Source organism: Equus asinus, chromosome 19 (assembly GCF_041296235.1).
Source record: "Equus asinus isolate D_3611 breed Donkey chromosome 19, EquAss-T2T_v2, whole genome shotgun sequence".
Classification (NCBI taxonomy): domain Eukaryota; kingdom Metazoa; phylum Chordata; class Mammalia; order Perissodactyla; family Equidae; genus Equus; species Equus asinus.
Window position 1 is genome coordinate 16,607,739 of NC_091808.1, and position 19,425 is coordinate 16,627,163.

Consider the following 19,425-nt stretch of genomic DNA (forward strand, 5'->3'; position numbering starts at 1 on the left):
GAGAATATAAGCGGCTTCCCGTCTGAGGCAAACTGGCCCAGTGCTGGGCTGTGGTTACTTCAGCCCTTTAGATTGTGGCTCATTGTTTTGGAGGAACCTCTGACCTCTGCATAATTCTGATGCTTTGACCAACTTTGTGCATCTTCTGTGGTTGCATGCAAGGCTCACTCTAGCTCCCCTCCTAGATTTAGGACATTTCCAGTAGCCTATTCATCCAACACTTTCGGAAAAGATGTGCCCCATCTGGTTTTTGTTTTTTATCTTTTTGGTAATAAGACTTAATCTTCCAGCAGCTCTCATGAGTTATTTCCTGTATACATCACACAGTTAAGGATTGAATCATACACTTAAGCCCCAATAGTGTACATTAATGAGATTGAAATTAGAGGTAAGTTTCATTTTTAAAAAACTGAATTTAATAAGTATAAGGCTTACTTATTTCTTGAGAATTATTCTGATAGTGTTTAAGAAAAACAGTCAGATCAAGACACAATCCAGTAAGATGCACTGTCAACATTATGACTACAACTGCCCTATTACGCCCCAATTGTGGCTTTTTGGACAGTGTTGAGATAGGAGATAAAAAATTAATTTGCCTGTGTTTGTTGTTAGGAATACATACCACAAGCAGTTCTTGCTGGAAATTGTGTTAAGCCCTAATTTTGATTCAACTAAAACAGGAGCACAAAATGCCTTCAGTTTCCCTTCACGGAACCCTAACAAATGGCTGTCTGCACGCCTATGGTGGTTAACTAATAACGATGTATTTTGCTTAAAAAAGAAACACAACTTTAAAAGCAAGAGAGGATGAACATTTTACTATGAGTACTTACTACTTTTAAAACCAGAAACAATTCTCAATTTTTATAAAAGGGGTAAAAATACTTCTCTCCAAGGTAAAGAGAAAACAGTGAGCACATTAAGATGGTGACTGATGCTCAGAAACACAATCAAATCCCCTTTTTATCTCAGCAGCTAACCATCCCACGGGGTACACAGAAAGCAAGGCTTGGAAGGGTGCAGTTTATATCACAATTAGCTTTCTTCTCCATATTAAATCAGGCAGTTGGAAGCAAGTTTTTTTTTTAAGTGGTTTCAAAGAACTTGAGAAAACATACCACAAATGCTCTAGTCCAAAGCCAGAATACAGTTTTGTATGGTCCACAGACAATGTAATATTTGAGAAGCCTTTTCAACATTCTCCAACTCCAACCAAAACTAAAGCAATACTTAGGAAAAAAAATAAATGAGTGAGGCCAGCATCGTGACATAGCAGTTAACTTTGTGTGTTCTGCTTCAGCAGTCCGGGGTTCACGGGTTCATGGGTTCAGATCCTCCACATGGATCTATGGATCACTCATTAAGCCACGCTGAGATGGGATCCCACATACAAAATGATGGAAGATAGACATCGATGTTAGCTCAGCGACAATCTTCCTCAAGCAAAAAGAGGAAGATTGGCAACAGATGTTAGCTCAGGGCCAATCTTTCTCACCAAAAAAAGGTATAAAAATAAATAAATAAGCAAATAAAATCTAATATCTATCTAATTATCTACAGGCCAAACAATTTAGGGACAATAAAATAGAGCAGCATTTCACTTAATTCAAGTTCAAAATAATGGGTCAACCATTTACTAATCTAACAACAACAAAAATTCTGGCTAATTTTACTATCAATAGTAAAATTTTACTATTACTTTTACTGTTTATTGCTACAAATTTACTATTAATAGTAAAATTAAGGATGATTGCTTTATTAGTCAAAAGACTTAAAAATCAACTCTGTATAAGTTGATTAATTTCTTGTATCACACAGTATGATCAACCTTCTTAGACTTGCTCTCATCTTCCTTTCCCCACAAACACAAATATAATGTCCAGGTGTTGTGTCTTTGAAAGAGCGGGAAAAATGCAATGATGTCAGTGTAGAAAGGATATCACCGGGGTTTGGTCTGCTCTCCTCTTCTGGTAACGGACCCATTTTATTTTCGAGCATTGCCCCTCCCATATGCCAATCCTAATCCTAATCCTCACACTAACCCTTGCTGCCAATCACAGCCCCTCCTCACACAGGCTGGCTCCTGACCCAGCTGCTCCAAACACAGTCCTCAGCACCCCTTGGACAGTATTTGGCACAGCAATGGGCTCATGATCCAGCACAGGCCCATTAGAGACCTTTCTTGAAATTCTCCCCACTGGAATCCTTTCAGGAGAGACACAGAAAGAAATTAAGCCCAGAGCTCCCTGAGTCCAGTCTCAGAGAGAAGGCAGCCCAAGGCCATGGATCCACCATACAGAGACAAGCTTGGGAAAGATGGGGAGACTTCCAATGAAGGTACACACCTGGGGTCCCACTCTCCCAATGACCACCTGCACCTCTGTCCTTTCCACCCTGTGGTTATAAAAACCAATAAATTTCCCCTTAAGCTCAAGTGAGTTTGAGTTGGTGTCTGTTATTTGCATTCAAGGAGTCCTGACACACACAGATGGTAAGTGCTTCAGTTTGGTCATTCTCAATGGTGGTGAACTTATTGGGTCATCTTCCTAGTCCTTGTTCCTGGGCATTGCATTTGCAGCCCACAGGGTGGCTTCAGGGATCCTGTTTCTTTTCTGTGACCCTGTCCCCCTGCCAAGGCTCACTGGTCCAATGGCAGCACCTAGTCCAACCAAAGTTTCATCTCTGGAAGTTCAAGTTTTGATCTGAGAGAGAAGTCGTCTGGAGCTGGATTCTGTGAACAGTGGTACTCTAAGGGGAGAGGAAGACACTCTCAGTGCCACCCTCACTCTGGCCCTTCCTAACGCTTAGTTGCTTGACCTCATCCATGTTGGATTACATGAGCTGTCCCAGTCCTTCCAAGACATTTGATCTTTTTTTCTTTTTTCCCCTCCTTCGGCTGGCTGCAACTGATTTACTCTTCAAGAGAACATGAAATCATACACCAAAAAATTGTTCCTGTAAATCATCAGTTAGGATGCTTTTTGTTACAGGAAGTGTAAGACTTCAGTAAAACTCAGCTTGAACACTGAGCCTAGACGTATGGTGGCCCCAGCTGTGGTACAATCAGCAGCTCAAGAATGTTATCAGGGCCCCTGTGTTTTATTTTCGTGTTTTCCCATAAAGAGTGCTGACTTCTCTCAAAGGTCGGTTCCCCCAGGGTCCCCAGGTGGCTGCCGCTCGCTGTGTGGCTGTGTCGTCATTCACATCCACCAGGAGATGCAGAAACTTCTCCTCCGGGCATGAAACAGCATACTCAGATTTCGAAATAGTATCCCGGCAGTGGTGTGAGAACAGCTCTGAGATATCTTTACGAGTCAGACTTAATTCAGCTTGGTGACTACCTAGCTGACGGGGTGTGGGAAGGGAGGAGTTAGGGCATCGTGGTTGATAGAGACGCCCTTTTCTGAGGTGGGACCAGAGCTGGTTTGGCAGGACAGTGACACCACATGAGGTTCAGTGCCTCCCCTTGCTTCACTTGGGCCTGCCCAGGAGTCAGCTGGAGCCTGTCCCGGAAGCCTTGACGTCACAGCAAACCATTCACCGCTGACAAGGAGTGATTTCTTAATGGGCAAGATAAGCAAATTACTGCTTTCATGAATTGCTCTTCCTCTTCATGCACAGAGAACCATTTACAGAAAGCAGACAGGCACCAGGATGACTCACATGTTATGAGCATACCAGCTGCGTGCAATTTGTGCAGCTCATAATGTAGACACAGTGGGTGCCTGCACAGCATCTGTCTCCACCTTCCTTCCACCTTCCAACTTTAGTTTTGTTCAGGCCCATGCCAATGCCCAGCTCTAAGGGATAATTAGTCTAATTAATGGCTCTCAACCCTGACTGTACATTAAAATCAACTGAGGAGCTCTGAAAAAAACACCAATATTTATACATACATATATACATATATATATATATATATGGGTCTCACACATTGGTGTTTATATATATATACTATTGTGGTAAAAAACACATAACATAAAATTTACCATCATAACTATTTTAAACTGGACAGTTCAGTGGTATTAAGTATATTCACAATGTTGTGCAACCATCACCACCATCCATCTCCAGGACTTTTTAACCATCCCAAACTAAAACTCTGTACCCATTAAACAACCACTTCCCATTCCACCTCCCCTTAGCCCCTGGCAACCACCATTCCACTTTCTGCCTCTATGAATTCGACCGCTCTAAGGACTTCATATAAGTGGAATCATACAATATTTGTCCTTTTGTGATGAGTTTATTTCACTCAGCTTGATGTCTTCAAGGTTCATCCATGTTGTGGTATGTGTCAGAATTTCTTTCCTTTTTTAAGGCTGAATAATATTCCACCCAATGTATGTATCACATGTGGTTTACCCCTTCATCCACTGATGGATACTCGATTGCTTCCACTTTTTGGCTATTGTGAATAATGCTGCTGCTATGAATATGGGTGTTGCAATATCCCCAGAGATCTTTTTTAAAAGCTTTCCATGGGATTTGCATAAGTAGCCAAGGTTGACAAGGTTAGTACATTAGGGAAGTCCCCAGGTTGGGAGGGGCCCAGGGGAGAGGCACGTCACCTTAGTTGGCCCAACCCAGCTCTTCCAGGCTAAGTATAGTCCTCATCATATCCAGCAATCAGCAGCCTACACATCCGTATCCATCGATAGACTCAGAGACCCAGGAGGGTGAGGTAGGTTTTGTTTATCTCAGTATCTCAGGCTTGGATCCAGCTCCAAGCCTAGCACCCTGCAGGAGCTTATTAAGTTGCTGCTGAACAAAGGAGACTGCCAATCCATAACTTAACTCTATCCTACTATTAAAACCAACTGTTCCCTTTTGCTACTAGAAATTATGTACCATCGTACCTGGGCTGTAACTCCGGCCCTGGAGCCTGACTTGGACCTGGTCCTGAGTCAGCGTCTAAGAGCTCTACGAAATGAAATTCCACGTGTAGAAGCAGCCCTGGGCAGTGATGGTGGGACAGGATGGGGGTGGGAGCAATAGCTGCCACGGCCCCTGTTCCAGTTTCTTCTGGGACAGATGCTCCAAGAAGAGTGGCTATGCCCACTCCTTGCCTCTGAATGACAGGCCTGAATGATCTTCCCCACAACTACCCACTTCCCCGTCTCCATCACCCACTTTAAAGAGAAAAGAAAGAAAAGTAGCTGTCTTTTTCCTGAGGTGGGTTTTCTGTGCCCTCTCTTCCTGTCTGCAGCTCCACATTCTCGTGTTTACTTTGGTTTTAAGTTCAATCTGAGTTCCCAAGATCACTTTTATCAAAACCAATGGAAATTAAAAAGCAGCCCCAGATACAAGAAAGACCAAAACACCCGAGAAAGATCTGCTTGATTCCTTATTTAAGTCTGCGGACGTATTCAGAGAGAAGCTCTTTATAATGCCAAGGAATGGCATAGAAAATTGAGAATGTCCACCTCTCCTTTTCCTCTTTTCTCTTAGAAGCCACCAGACACACTGTATGATGGGACAGGGACAGCAGGGACCTTGGTAGGTAGGACGATAAGCCTGGCTCCTAATTGCTCCTGTAGCATTTTCAAGATCTAGGAGTCAGGGCCAGGAGGAGGGTGGGGCAGAGGCAGGTCATGCAAATGCAGAGGCAGAGCTGGTCTTCATTTAAAATTCAGATATTTCGTTCATCACGGAAAATTTCTGCATTAACTTTGCCTCTTTGAACTCTGGCATCAAAATCCTTTATCTTGATTCCTGAGTTGTTGGGCGCCCCTTCAATTTCATGCCTCACTTGCCTCACCCTAGGCCTGGCCCTGACTCCAGCAGGTTGCCCTCAGTGCCTCTCTGCTCTCCTTTGAGTTACGGTTTGCGTTTTTAAGAGGAAAGCATGATGCTGCCCTCTGAGTCTTGTGCAGACACAAGCCCCCTTTTTTGGGGTTTACTTCCTCCCACTCCTGTGCCTCTGACCATTTTGACAAACTCTCCCCCTCAATCTGTTCACCTCCACTGCATCTGCCCTGCCACCCACTTCCTGCCACCTTTCCCACAATATCCAACACCAGGCAGTAGGAAGAGAAACAAGAGGGCCAGTGAAGGGTGGCCTTTCCCCCAGGGACCCTCTGCTAATGCCACTTTTGAGCTTCATCTGGAGAGGAACACAATTGGCAAGGGCCTATTCCTTTTTAGAGAAATCTTTCTTGCACCAATTATGGCAATAAATAGTGTCCTATGGTATACCATGGCCAGCCTTGTGCTCTGAAACTTCAAGGACACAGAATTCTGAGATAATTTAATTCTGTGCTAACCATGGCAGCCCTGGAAAAAATACCTAATATGGTAAAAGGGTAGACGGACCTTTAAATGCAGGTGTGTCTCTGCGCTCATCATGCCCCCCAGCCTAGAACAGTATGGACGGAAGAGAGCCCATGATTTCGGACTCTTCTGACATGATGGGACCCTTACCCTGCAAGGGCAGCTGAGACCCCTGAATTTCAGGCCCATCTCTGTGAGGGTCTAAGTGGGCAAGTGAGTGCACGCACTCACATCCTTGACCCTAGGTGTTTTCCTCCACTGCTTGCTGCATCCTCAGTAAACCAACATGAAAATAAATGACCGTCACCATCCTTGCCCATCTTCAAAGTCACATGCGTCTAGCCCAGCTCAGACTCCTTGATATTATCTTAATGATTCATTACTATCATTATGCATGTGCCATAAAATAATAATTACTTAACTCATTGGCCTGATGGGAAATATAATTACATATGCAAGAAGCTTTATAAAAAATATAGTGTGAAGAACACACTGACACACTGGCTATAACACTATTCAGGCAATCACCCCAAGACCTGCCCAGGAAGGCTTACCAGGACCGTGTGCATCCCGGTGTAGAGTCTGCTGAGACACACCAAGGTGGAAAACACCACAGCCACGATTAGTCCCCAAACAAAGGGATACTGCGGGGGGGAGAAAAGAACACAAGGAAATTAGACCACGCTCAGACGTACGCAATTTGATGCCGTAGGAGGGAATAGGAGTACTGATCCCATAACTGCTAGTCTCAATCTCGGATTCCCTAGACCAGCATCTGATGACCTAAAACCATTTGAAAAATGGGAAACTGAGGAAAGAGAAGGGGAAGATAGGAATACAGTTCTGGGAGGAAGTTTCACAGCACCTTGACATGCAAATAAGACAAGCGAGAGCTTGACTTTAAGACTGTGACCGCAACCATTGTTCTGATAGTTTTACTGGAGTAAATAATTTTTTATTTCTACCTACTCTTAGATTGAAACTTACGAAGGATACAATATTGAGCGAGCGGCGAGGTGGACGGACAGTGCTATAATCTGGAAGTGCACCCAGCTATTTCCCCTCACGTGCCACAGTGACACAGCTTAGCAACAACTGCCTACCTGAGGAAGCCCAGGGATGATGGGCCCAAGCTAAGACTGGGCATCTTTATGTACGGATATCAGGGTAAAAGTCCAGATTTCACTAAACCTCAACATTTGCTGGTGGGTAATAAAAGCAACTGGAGAACTCTGGCTAGTCGAGTCATATAAGGAACACACAAATATTCTGCTTATGAACTAGATGTAGAGATGCAACCCACGTGCTTCAAGGACTAATGTCTGTGGTCTTCCATGGTGATAAGACTAAAGATGACGGAGAACTGTCTATATCATTCAAAGTACTTTACAGTCACTCTCTCATTTAATCTTCACACAACCCTATGAAGGAGGTTCTATTATGAGCTCCATTCTGCAAATGAGGAAACACTCAACCTCAGTAATAAGTTACATTAGTATTGAACTCGGCACAGAGATGCTTTCCTGTCAATCATCCCAATTGATCCTCACAATAGGAGCTGGGGCTCAGAGACGTGGAAGGACTTGCCCAAGGTCACACAGCCAGCAAGTGACAGAGTCAGAACCAGAAGCCACACCTTCCGAGTCCCGGTCCAGTGTGTTCATGTAACATGTGAGTACAAAAACACATGGTTGTGCATCTTTCCTTGAAGTTTATCATTAATGGGGGGGAGGGGGGGTCTCAATTTTAATTGAAAAAAGTGTTTAATTGAACAATTAATGAGTCAATACATTCAGAAGTTAAAGAGTTTGGGCATTAGCCTGAACACAGATGAATATAAATAAACCCATAGTTAGAGCTATTTATGAGCAATAATCTAAATAGCTAAGTATATTTATCATTAAAAATTAAATAGGAAAGAAATCCATAACGACTCAGGCCTTATGATGCTGGGCCCATACATCCTTCTGAGGCAGATGACACTGGGTATGACAAAGCTCAGAAGTCTGCATTAAAGTCACTCAGACAGTACTGGGGAGCACAGGACTTTTTGATCCTGGCAGGACATTTAAATAAGTTCTGACAAAAGATTATGCCTAGCTGGATTTATTCCTTGTACCTGTCCCTTGCCCACCTAGGAATGTCTGACCCCAGGTGACCTGGTAGAGGACAGCAGAGGTAAAGCCAGGACCCAACACTCCTCTTGTCTCCTTCCAACTGTCTCAGCCTGACTCCTCTATTTCTGTACCATCTGGGTACAGAAGGTCCCTGAGCTTCTGGGGAAAAAGAGTAGGGCGAAACAACACTGTCATTTACATACCAAACTGCTACATTTAAGGAAACCTAAATTTTCCAATGGGTACAAGGTAAAATTTGTGAAATTAAACACAAAATTAGAACAGGACTTCTCAGATAGGAGAAACAAAACTTCATTGTAGTAACAATATAACTTTTAAAAGGTCTGACTATAATTGGCATCTAAGCTGATATTCATTAAGTGAAGGTTTTCTATTTTCAATATTTATTAATCTCCTGTCATTTAGACAGTTTTCTAGAAAACATGGAGCCATTATTTCTAATGGTTCCAACCAGGGGCATCCATAGGGGCTACTTTAGTGCCCAGACTCTTTTCTGCTCTGGGTGCTATGGAGTCTAGCAGAAGGATTTGCTGGAATCATCTCAGCCCTGGGGGATCATTTACTAGGATCAGAAACTCCTTGAGTCTGTTGCAGACACAGGGTGAGAACACCAATTCAAGTGCCGTCTAGTCAGGCAGTTCAGGGTGAAAATGCTTTCTGAGCCAGGAAACGACACAGCCTGGTTCCCAGGACAGTCCATGTTATGCTTGTTGTGCTGGTGTCATTAATGGCGTCTCCTTTCTCAGGCCGAACCTGATTTGGATGCTCAATTATATGGTCACTTTATTGTGAAGAAATGGCCACCGACAGCACAGTAGGTTTTCGTTCCCCTCTAGTCTTTATTTCATAAACCTCAAAGTCCCTTAAAAAAGAAAACTCTGAAGCAAAACCTCTCTTTGTTGTCTGGTTGTATGGAGAGCCTTACACGCGAGGAAGGGGAATTAAGCCACTCACCTGGTATCTGTCCACAGTGGAGATGAGGACGGTGAAGGGGATGGCGGTGGCCGCCATGGCGTGGGTAGATGGCATTCCATACTCAGCAATCAGTCTCTTCTCGAGTTTTACAACAGGAGGCGAGAAGGGCCGCGGCCACTTCAAGATGTCCTTGGCCACCTGGCCAACATACATCACCAACTGCAAAACCAAAGGATGGGGTGAGTCTAACCAATATGTAAAATGAATGAATTTCTAGATTTCATGAATTTATTTTGGGTTTCCCTGTTCGTTGGCTGACACCACCTTTCTCTCTGACTCAGCTCCCTAGGGGGAAAGACTTGTAGGATGATATTTAATTGGTAAAGACAGAAACAGGCCTTCTGGATTCCACAGAGCAACTAAGACATGAGATTAATGCATATTTTATTCATATATTTAGCAAACATTTATATATATCTCGTATGTGTGCCAAGTACGTTCTAAGAGCTTTACAATTTTAACTCACTTAATCCAGTAACACCTGTAGAGTTTAGACCCATTTTACAGATGAGTAAACCATTGTACACAGTCAGTGAGTGGCCAGACGCACTGCATTTGAATCTAGGGAGCTTAGCCTCAAAAGCTGTGCCTTAAACTACCACAGGACAGTGCCTCCAAACACAGGATGGTCCTGGGCTAAAGATGATTGAATATTCAAATCAGACAGCCCTTGTTTTCAAGTTTTAACCAGAACAATGGCTGTTCTTATGGAACTTCTGGTTAAAGAAATTTTGAGTGCTACTGTTCCTCCTGATGTACGTAGGCAACATACTGGATTTCATTTAACTTCATTCAATAATCAGGAGCATCAGTAAAATAAATGGTATGGTATTTTCAACCCTAAAATAAAGGCGATTCAATCTGGAGTTTTTTCAAATGACTTTTTTCCTGATGCCATTCATGAAGAAATCCCTCCCCGTTCATTTCTTCTTAAAGCAGAAGACAGAAATCAGAATTCGATTTTCACACCCTCTGGAGAGGAATAAGACTGTTAACAATAGACCTGTTTATTTCGGCAGAGACCTTTACAGGACAATTTCACGATCTGTTATAAAAGAAGGAAGAGCCACCTGTTTACATAAGCCTCTGCATTGGCAATTCAAAGTGTGGTGTGAGGACAGGCAGCATCGGCACCACTTGGGCACTGTTTTAACATGCACATTCTCAGGCCCCAGCCTGAATCTACTGAATTAGAACCCCCATTTTTGCAAGACCCCCAGGCGGCTTGTGTGCACAAGAGAATTTGAGAAGCTCTGCGGTACATTGTACTCTAGCACAGGTCACTTTGTCACGAGCTGTAATCATAAACCTTCCGTCTTACATGATCATATCGATCTTTCTAGGGCTTTATTTAGCTTGCGATGGATGGAGTTACCTTGCTTTGGAACAAAACCCACTATGAAGGGCTATTTCCAAATAATTTTGATTAGTCAGACAGATTGCTTTAGGGTTTCCCACACTCTGGTGCTTTCCCTTAACTCATTTAGTTGCTGGTTAATTCTGAGCATTATTCCTGCATACTTAGTAGCCCTAGAAGGCGCTGCGTATGTTTTTGTGCGTCGCTACCACTTTGCTCTGGGTTAAAAACTCAGCCAAAGCCTGAGCACAGCAGGCCAAATCCCCAGGCTTTAAGGCTCAGGGACAACCACGGCACACTCCATAGCTGCGATTCCTAACCTGACCTGGAGAGTCACCCTTTTGAGCATCCTCTTCTTACCAGGAACTACCGTCCTGGGAACTGGTTCACTCTTGTGTTTCTCCCTCCCTCCTGTGAACCTGGAAAAACCACATGGGACCAACTACTATTTGGAGAGTCAGAAAACTAGTGGATATTATTGATTACCAAGAATTTCTCAGAAACTACTTGCGTTATTTTTCTCAACCCCGCCCCTGCCCCACTCACCAATATAATCAAAATAGTACAGGCATAATGATTAATTCTAGTTTGCTCAAAAATACTCAAAATGCTCAGGCAGGAAACATTAAAATCATAAAGTGAAGATGGACTGCGAGGCTCTGATCCAGACAAAATTTAATTTCCTTGAAGTTCATGAGTTCCTTTGACTTCATTTATATTTCCCCTTCCACGTTTGAAGGATGTTTTTAAGAATGAGGACAACTATTCATTTCATTTAAAAATATTACCACAGCTACACATCGTTTCTGATTAATAAATGTCAAATAACAATTACCGCACTGATACCTCTCTTTAAACAAGAGAAAACAGAGCTCTATTTTTCACGTCACAGATAGGGTGCTGAATCCTGTCTCTGCCACTACACTCGTTACTGCAAACCTATGATGTGCCAAGTCCTGTATCAGCTCCCCGTCCTTGAGCGGGGAAAAGTCACACAGACAGAGGATCTCATCATAACGCAAACATGCTTTGAAAAAACAATCATAGAAAAAATATATATATAGAGAGAGAGACTTTGGTTCAACATGGAAGGCCAGGAGTGCCGGGGCTAAGCCTTAAAGGAAGATGGTTTAACTAGGATGAGGGATGGGTAGAGAGGCATTCAAGTTGCGAGGGCAGCCTGAGCAAAGGCTTGGAGACGTCATACTGGGTGGTACGTAATGGCATGTCCTAGGAGGTTAGGAACACTAGCATTTAAACTGTGAGGTGCACCGCCAAGCATCTATTAGAATGGCTAAGATGAAAGGACGGAGCAAACCAGGAGTATGATGGGGAGCACCTAGAATTTTCCTACACCACTGCACGAGAAGTGAAATGGTACAACCACTTTGGAAAACAGTTTGGCAGTCTCTTAAAAAGTTAACACATACTTTCCATAGGATCCAGCTACGCAACTCCTAGGTATTCAGCCCTGAAAAATGAAAGCATAAGTCACACAAAGATTTGTGCATGAATGTTTAGGGTGACTTCTTTGTAATAGCCCCAAACTAGAAACAACCCAATTTCCATCAACAGGTGAATAGAATTGTGGTATAATCACACAACTGGATACTTCTCAGCAAGAAAAACAAAAATGAACTGTTGCCACATGCTACAACACGGCTGAATCTCAAGATAATTATGCTGAACGAAGAAGCCAGACCAAAATCAAACAAAACAACAGTACATATGATTTTGTCTATATAAAATTCTTGAAAATCTAAGTGTCTTTATAGGACAGAAATCAGATCAGGGCCTGGCAAGGAGTGGGGAAAGAAATTACTAATGGGCAGTGGTGAATGGATCCCTACCTTAATTATGGTGATGACTTCACGGGTATGTACATAGGTCAAAATGTGCCAAATTTTACATTTTACATATGTTCAAACTTTGGGACTACACTAAAAGTTATGGAATTGTATGCTTTAAATGGATGAATTGCACAGGTTGCTGTTAAATATGTGCCATTCATTGTACGTCAATCATACCTTGAAAAGCACTTGTCTTAGTCAGCCTGGGCCCTTATAACAACCAACCACAGACTGAGTGGCTTATAAACAACAGAAATTTATTTCTCACAGTTCTGGAGGATGGGAAGCCCAAGATCAAGGCACCAGTAGATTTGGCATCTGGTGATGTCCTGCTTCCTGGTTCACAGATGGTCATCTTCTCAGCTGTGTCCTCACATTGCAAAAGGAGTGAGAGAGCTCTCTCTGGAGTATGTTTTAGAAGGGCATTAATCCCATTCATGAGGGTTCCACCCTCATGACCAAAGCACCTCCCAAAGGCCCCACCTCCTCATACCATAACGTTGGGCATTAGGTTTCAACATTTTAACATTTCAAAAGTTTTTCTGAAAAGTGAGGAGCAGTACTATGGGGTGGGCCTGGCAACAAGACACCACATTGGAGAGCATCTGAATCTTCAGCCCGCTTGGAGGTTCTGGAAAGAGGCATGACCAGCTCTGATCTCTATGTCTGGTAAATCCCTCTGATGCCGTGGGCGGTGTGGGGGTGAAGACTTCAAGACTAGAGGGAAGGAAATCAGCCAAGAGAATACGGCAAAATCCAGGTGAGAAAGGTGTGATCGAGGTCAACAGAAGTAGGGCAGAAGACAGATTTAAAAAATGTTTTCGTTTTTAAGATGGAAGAATGTTGAACAGGTTTATAAGTGTAGGGAGGATGGCAAATAGTGAGAAATTACTTAAATAAAAGAGAAAAAAGAAATGGATGGACTACGGACCAAGAGGTGATCTTGTACATGGAAGTGCTTTTTAAGTCGAGAAGACCTAAACCATGGATCCTCAAAAGGGATGTGTGGTCTCCTAGGGGACATTCTTGGTTGGTTCAATGACTGCAGGCACCACTGCCATTTAGAGCAGGGATGCTATATGCCATTCAATGCACGAGATTGTGCCACTCTATGAAAATTGTTCTTTGTGTCTAACATGACTGCTGAGTGTTCTGCCAGACATTCATGCAGGTGAAAAGCCTATTTGTAATCCTCTGAATGGAGAGCCTAACTCTCTTTTACAAGCAAACACTACATATTTTCTTGCAAGGTTTGAACAAACATCGAAGTTTCCGAAAACATAACTACTGTGTAAACTGAGGGAAGATTGAATTTTGGTTTATTTGGAACATTACCAAGAATTGTTCACTATTTAGGGAAATTGAGTAACCAATGGAAATGCCACTTATTGTACCTGAGACTCCAATACAGTGCACCTGTGTATGAGCCACTGTAGCTGGCACACTCACGGTGATGTTGTTTATAGGTTCAAGGATCCTACTATCCTATGAAACGTTCTAGGGTGTACATGCCCCAGCATTTACTTATTTTAAAAGTTACCTTTTATTATAAGGCAGATATATATATATATACATATACATATACATATTTACTTTTTATTAAGATTATGATAGTTTAATATCTTGTGAAATTTCAGTTGTACTTACTGTCAGTCATATTACAGGTCACTACTTCACCCTTTGTGCCCACCCCCCACCTCCCCTTTCCCTGGTAACCACCAATTAGTTCTCTTTGTCTGTTTGTTTAACTTCCACCTATGAGTGGAGTCATACAGCGTTCCTCTTTCTCTATTTGGCTTATTTCATTTAACACAATACCCTCAAGGTCTATCCACATTGTTGTGAATGGGATGATTTTATCCTTTTTTATGGCTGAGTAATATTCCATTGTATATATATATATATATATATATATATATATATATACTATATCTATACCATCTCTTCTTTATCCAATCATCAGTTGATGGGCACTTAGGTTGCTTCCACGTCTTAGCTATTGTAAATAATGCTGCAATGAACATAAGGGTGCACGGCACTTTTGGAATTGCTGATTTCAAGTTCTTCGGATAGATACCCTTTAGTGGGATGGCTGGGTCATATGGTATTTCTATTTTTAATTTTTTGAGAAATCTCCATACTGTTTTCCAAAGTGGCTGCACCAGTTTGCATTCCCACCAGCAGTGTATGAGGGTTCCTCTTTCTCCACAACCTCTCCAACATTTGTTACTTTTTGTTTTGGTTATTTTTGCCATTCTAACGGGTGTAAGGTGATATCTTAGTATAGTTTTGATTTGCATTTCCCTGATGATTAGTGATGATGAGCATCTTTTCACGTGTCTATTGGCCATCTGTATATCTTCTTTGGAGAAATGTCTGTTCACGTCCCCTGCCCATTTTTTGATCGGGTTGTTTGATTTTTTGTTGTTGAGCTGTGTGAGTTCTTTATGTATTACGGAGATTAACCCTTTGTTGGATATATAACTTGTAAATATTTTTTCCCAATTAGAGGGCTGTTCTTTTGTTTCAATCCTGTTTTCTCTTGCCTTGAAGAAGCTCTTTAGTCTGACGAAGTCCCATTTGTTTATTCTTTCTATTGTTTCCCTTGTCTGAGAAGTCATGGTGTCTGAAAAGATCCTTTTGATACTGATGACAAAGAGTGTATAAGGCATATATTTTTTTAACTATGTGTGTAAGTAGGTCATATTACCTATGAATTTCATTTAAGGAAAATAAAAGGGGTATTACAATATATTTAGAATACAAAAGAAGGTGCTATTATGCTAATTATGGGAAGTCAGATACAAAAGATCACATATTGTATGATTCCATTTACATGAAATATCCAGAATGGGCAGATCTATGAAGATAGAAAATAGACTAGTGGTTGCCTAGGGCTTGGAGGCCAGAAGTGTGAAATCAAGGTGTCAGCAGGGCCACACTCCTGGAGGTTCTGGGGCAGAGTACTTTCTTTGCCTCTTCTGGTTTCTGACTCTCCTTGAATGTGGCCAACATCCCTCCAATCTCTGCCTCTGTGGTCCCAGTGCCTCTTCCTCTTTCCTCTGTCTCTTCCTGTTCTGTCTTCACTCTCTCTCTGCCTTTCTCTTAGGAGGATACTTGTCATTAGGTTTAAGGCCCACTAGGATAATCCAGGATGATTTCCTCATCTCAAGATCCTTAACTTAATAACACCTGCAAGAATCCTTTTTCCAAAAAAGGTAGTATTCACAGGTCTCAGGGACTAGGATGTAGACATGCCTTTTTGGAGGCCACCATGCAACCCACTATATTCAGCAAATATATAGCGAGTGAATAACCAGACTCTGTGCTGGTTTGGGGAATGCCATGGAGAACAAGACAGACAAGATCTTTGCTCTCAAGAAGCATATGAATCAAAAAATTAGCAAAAAGTATGCAAACCTTCTTTGCATTTTATCAGTCCAATAAAACAGCATCATCTTGCTAAAAAAAGAAAAAGGAGGTGCTGGATCTGGCAGAATCAACAGGTCTAAGACATTAAATACATTACTATGGATGCTCAACATCGCATGTCGTTAGGGAACTGCAAATTAAAACAATAAGATATAATTACACATCTATTAGAAAGGTCAAAAACCAAAACACTGACAACACTAAATGCTGGTGAGAATATGGCGCAACAAGATCTCTCATTCATTGCTGGTGGGAATGCAAAATGGTACAGCCACTTTGGAAGACAGTTGGACAGTTTCTTACTAAACTAAACATACTCTTATTAAAAGATTTAGCAATCTTGCTCCTTAGTATTTACCCAAATGAGTTGAGAAATTATATCCACCCAAAAAACCTGCACACAGATGTTTATAGCAGCTTTATTCATATTTGCCAAAACTTGGACGCAACCAAGATGTCCTACAATGAGTGAATGGATAAATAAACTATGGTACATCCAGACAATGGAATGTTATTCAGAACTAAAAGAAATGAGCTTTCAAGCCATGAAAAGACATGGAGAAATCTTGTATTTGTTTGTTTTGGTGAGGAAGACTGGCCCTGAGCTAAAATCTGTGCCAATCTTCCACAATTTTGTTTGTGGGTTGCCACCACAGCATGGCTTGATGAGTGGTGTAGGTCCATGCCTGGGATCTGAATCTGTTGAAGCAGAGTGCGCCAAACTTAACCACTACACTACCAGGCTGGCCCCAACATGGAGGAACCTTAAATGCATATTACAAAGTGAAAGAAGCCAATCCGAAAAATGCTACACACTATTTGATTCTATCTATATGACATTCTGGAAAAGGCAAAACTATGAGAAGTAAAAAGATCAGTGGTTGCCAGACGTTTGGGGGAGGGAGGGATGAATAAGTGGAACAGAGAGGATTTTTAAGGCAGTGAAACTCTTTATGATACTGTAATAGTAGGTACAGGTCATTATACATTTGTCCAAACGCACAGAATTTATAACACCAGGAATGAACCATAATATAAATTATGGACTTTGGGTGATTATCATATGTCCATGTAGCAATATCGATTGTAACAAATGTCCCACTCTGGTGGGGGATGTTGATAATGGGGGAGGCTGTGCATGTATAGGGACAGGGGTATATGGGATTTCTCTGTATTTTTTGCTCAGTTTTGCTGTGAACCTAAAACTGCTCTAAATAATAACGCTACTGAAAAGAGTACTATGGCAGAAGAGAACCATTTCTCCATTTAGTTCACAAAGAGTATAATGATTAACTTCATATGACTTGTCCTAAATGGAGGACTTTGCTGTGTACTGTTGAAGGGCCCTCCTACCTAAAGGGACCAAATTAAGTTCCATCATCCATCATGCTACTTTGGGCTGAGGCCCCAAAGGCCTATATGTAAAAGCAAAAATTCCTGAGGAGGCAAGGCAGGAAGCAATTATAGATCATTAACGCCTAAACAACCTGGTTGGATCTCCTTTGTGGTGCTGGGGCCCACTAGCTTTCATGATGAGAAACTAGCCTATTTTCTTATTTCTTCCCTGATTGCAGGCTAAAGGAAATATACAGGTGGAAAGAAAATCCGCTTCTCTGGATAGTCTACAGTTGATCCCAGGCCGACAAAAGGCTTTTCTAGTGAACCAATTCTGTCAATACGAATCGTGTCCTTCCAGTGTGGAGGAACTTGCAACTTGGGGTCTTTTCTTGATGGCTGAGCTCACTGGGGGCCAGCAGAGAAGACAGCACATTTTCTCTTAGTGTGGTAGCCCTTTTTAGTTGTTACAATCTAAAACAGCAACTTTACCATGTTTAACACATCTCTAATTAACAGAACTTTACTCTTCACAGTAGTATAAATAAAACCTAAACAGTTTAGAAAACAGAAGAGCTTTGCAATAACATTATTGCTAGTAAAGCAGCCACAAGATTTTAAAAACAAAGCCGTACATTTTTTTTTTATACGCTGAGATTGCTGGCTCCTACCACTTGTCGTTTTCCGCCTAAAGCACCCCCATCCCCATGGTGTGGAGGGCTCCACTGTTTTATAATATAAAAGCTAAATCCTCTGCAGGATGGAGGGGGCGCCATGAGGCTCTTCTCAAATTACACCCCTCTCCTCCATACACATACAAATTTAGATAAACTCTAAGATCTTTCTCCTGACTACACCCATAGCTCCCTCCACCATGGAGAAATCATAGCATAAGCAATTAAGCAACAGGAATATATGATAGCCCTCAGCTCTCAGGGGGCAGAAACGCTGTGAATCACTAGGACTTATAGTCTATCAGTGGATTTATTTTTAAAAAGTCAGGAATTAGTTATATCATTCTCTCCTTTTTTATTAAAGATTTTATTTTTCATTTTTCTCCCCAAAACCCCTGGTACATAGTTGTATATTTTCTTTAGTTGTGGGTCCTTCTAGTTGTGGCATGTGGGACGCCACCTCAGCATGGCTTTGACGAATGGTGCCATGCCCACACCCAGGATCCGAACTGGCGAAACCCTGGGCTGTCAAAGTGGAGCGCGTGAGCTTAATCACTTGGCCACAGGGCTGGCCCCATAGTTATATCATTCTTAAGCTGTTGGAGACACAGAACAATGAGATGTAACCCAAAGACCACAGCTTCTCTCCCAGTACATATTCATCCTGTTTCTTAATCCATCCAAATTAAGCGCATTCCCCTTCTTCTCAGGTTACTAATATGATGATTTGGCTAAAGGGAGACCAGACACTCAACCATTCCACTCCTATACTCAAGAGAACTGAAAATATATGTCCTCACAGAAACTTGTACATGAATGCTTTTAGCACTATCCTTCACAAGGGTCAAAAAGTTTGAACAACCCAAACATCCTTCAACTGATGAATGCATAAACAAAATGTGGTATATCCTTGCAATGGAATATGATTTTACCATAAAAGGCAATGAAGTACTGATATATGCTACAACAGGGATGCACCTTGAAAACAGCATGCTAAGTGAAAGAAGTCAGACACGAAAAGGACAAATACTGGATGATTCCATTGACATGAAATGTTCAAAATAGGCAAATCCATAAAGACAGAAAGGAGACCAGTGGTTGCCTAGGGATGGAGGCAGGGGAATGGAGAGTGAGAGCTAATGGATATATGGTTCCTTTTTGGAGAAACGAAAATGTTCTGGAGTTAGATAGTGGTGATGGTTGCACAACTTTGTGAATATACTGAAAATCCTTGCATCGTCTTTAAAAGAATGAATATTATGATATGTGAATTGTATCGCAATTAAAAAAAGAAAGCAGAAACCAAGACAGGTCCTGAAATATGTCTTCCTTGTGTCCTTGCTCCAAACTGTTATTGACAACACCTTCAAATATTGATTCAATAGAAACAA

General features: G+C 41.9%; 1 protein-coding gene across 4 annotated transcripts in view; it reads right to left on the reverse strand.

Annotated features, from left to right (window-relative positions):
- The window catches only part of SGPP2 (sphingosine-1-phosphate phosphatase 2), a 122,338-nt gene that overhangs the window by 26,623 nt on the left and 76,290 nt on the right, over window positions 1-19,425 (reverse strand). For all 4 annotated transcript variants that reach the window (XM_014843253.3, XM_070489654.1, XM_070489651.1 and 1 more), the window contains 2 exons: window positions 9,366-9,545; window positions 6,828-6,917 (listed from right to left, as the gene is read on the reverse strand). In XM_014843253.3, coding sequence (XP_014698739.1) covers window positions 6,828-6,917; window positions 9,366-9,545 — 270 coding nt within the window. The remainder of the gene's footprint in view (window positions 1-6,827; window positions 6,918-9,365; window positions 9,546-19,425) is intronic.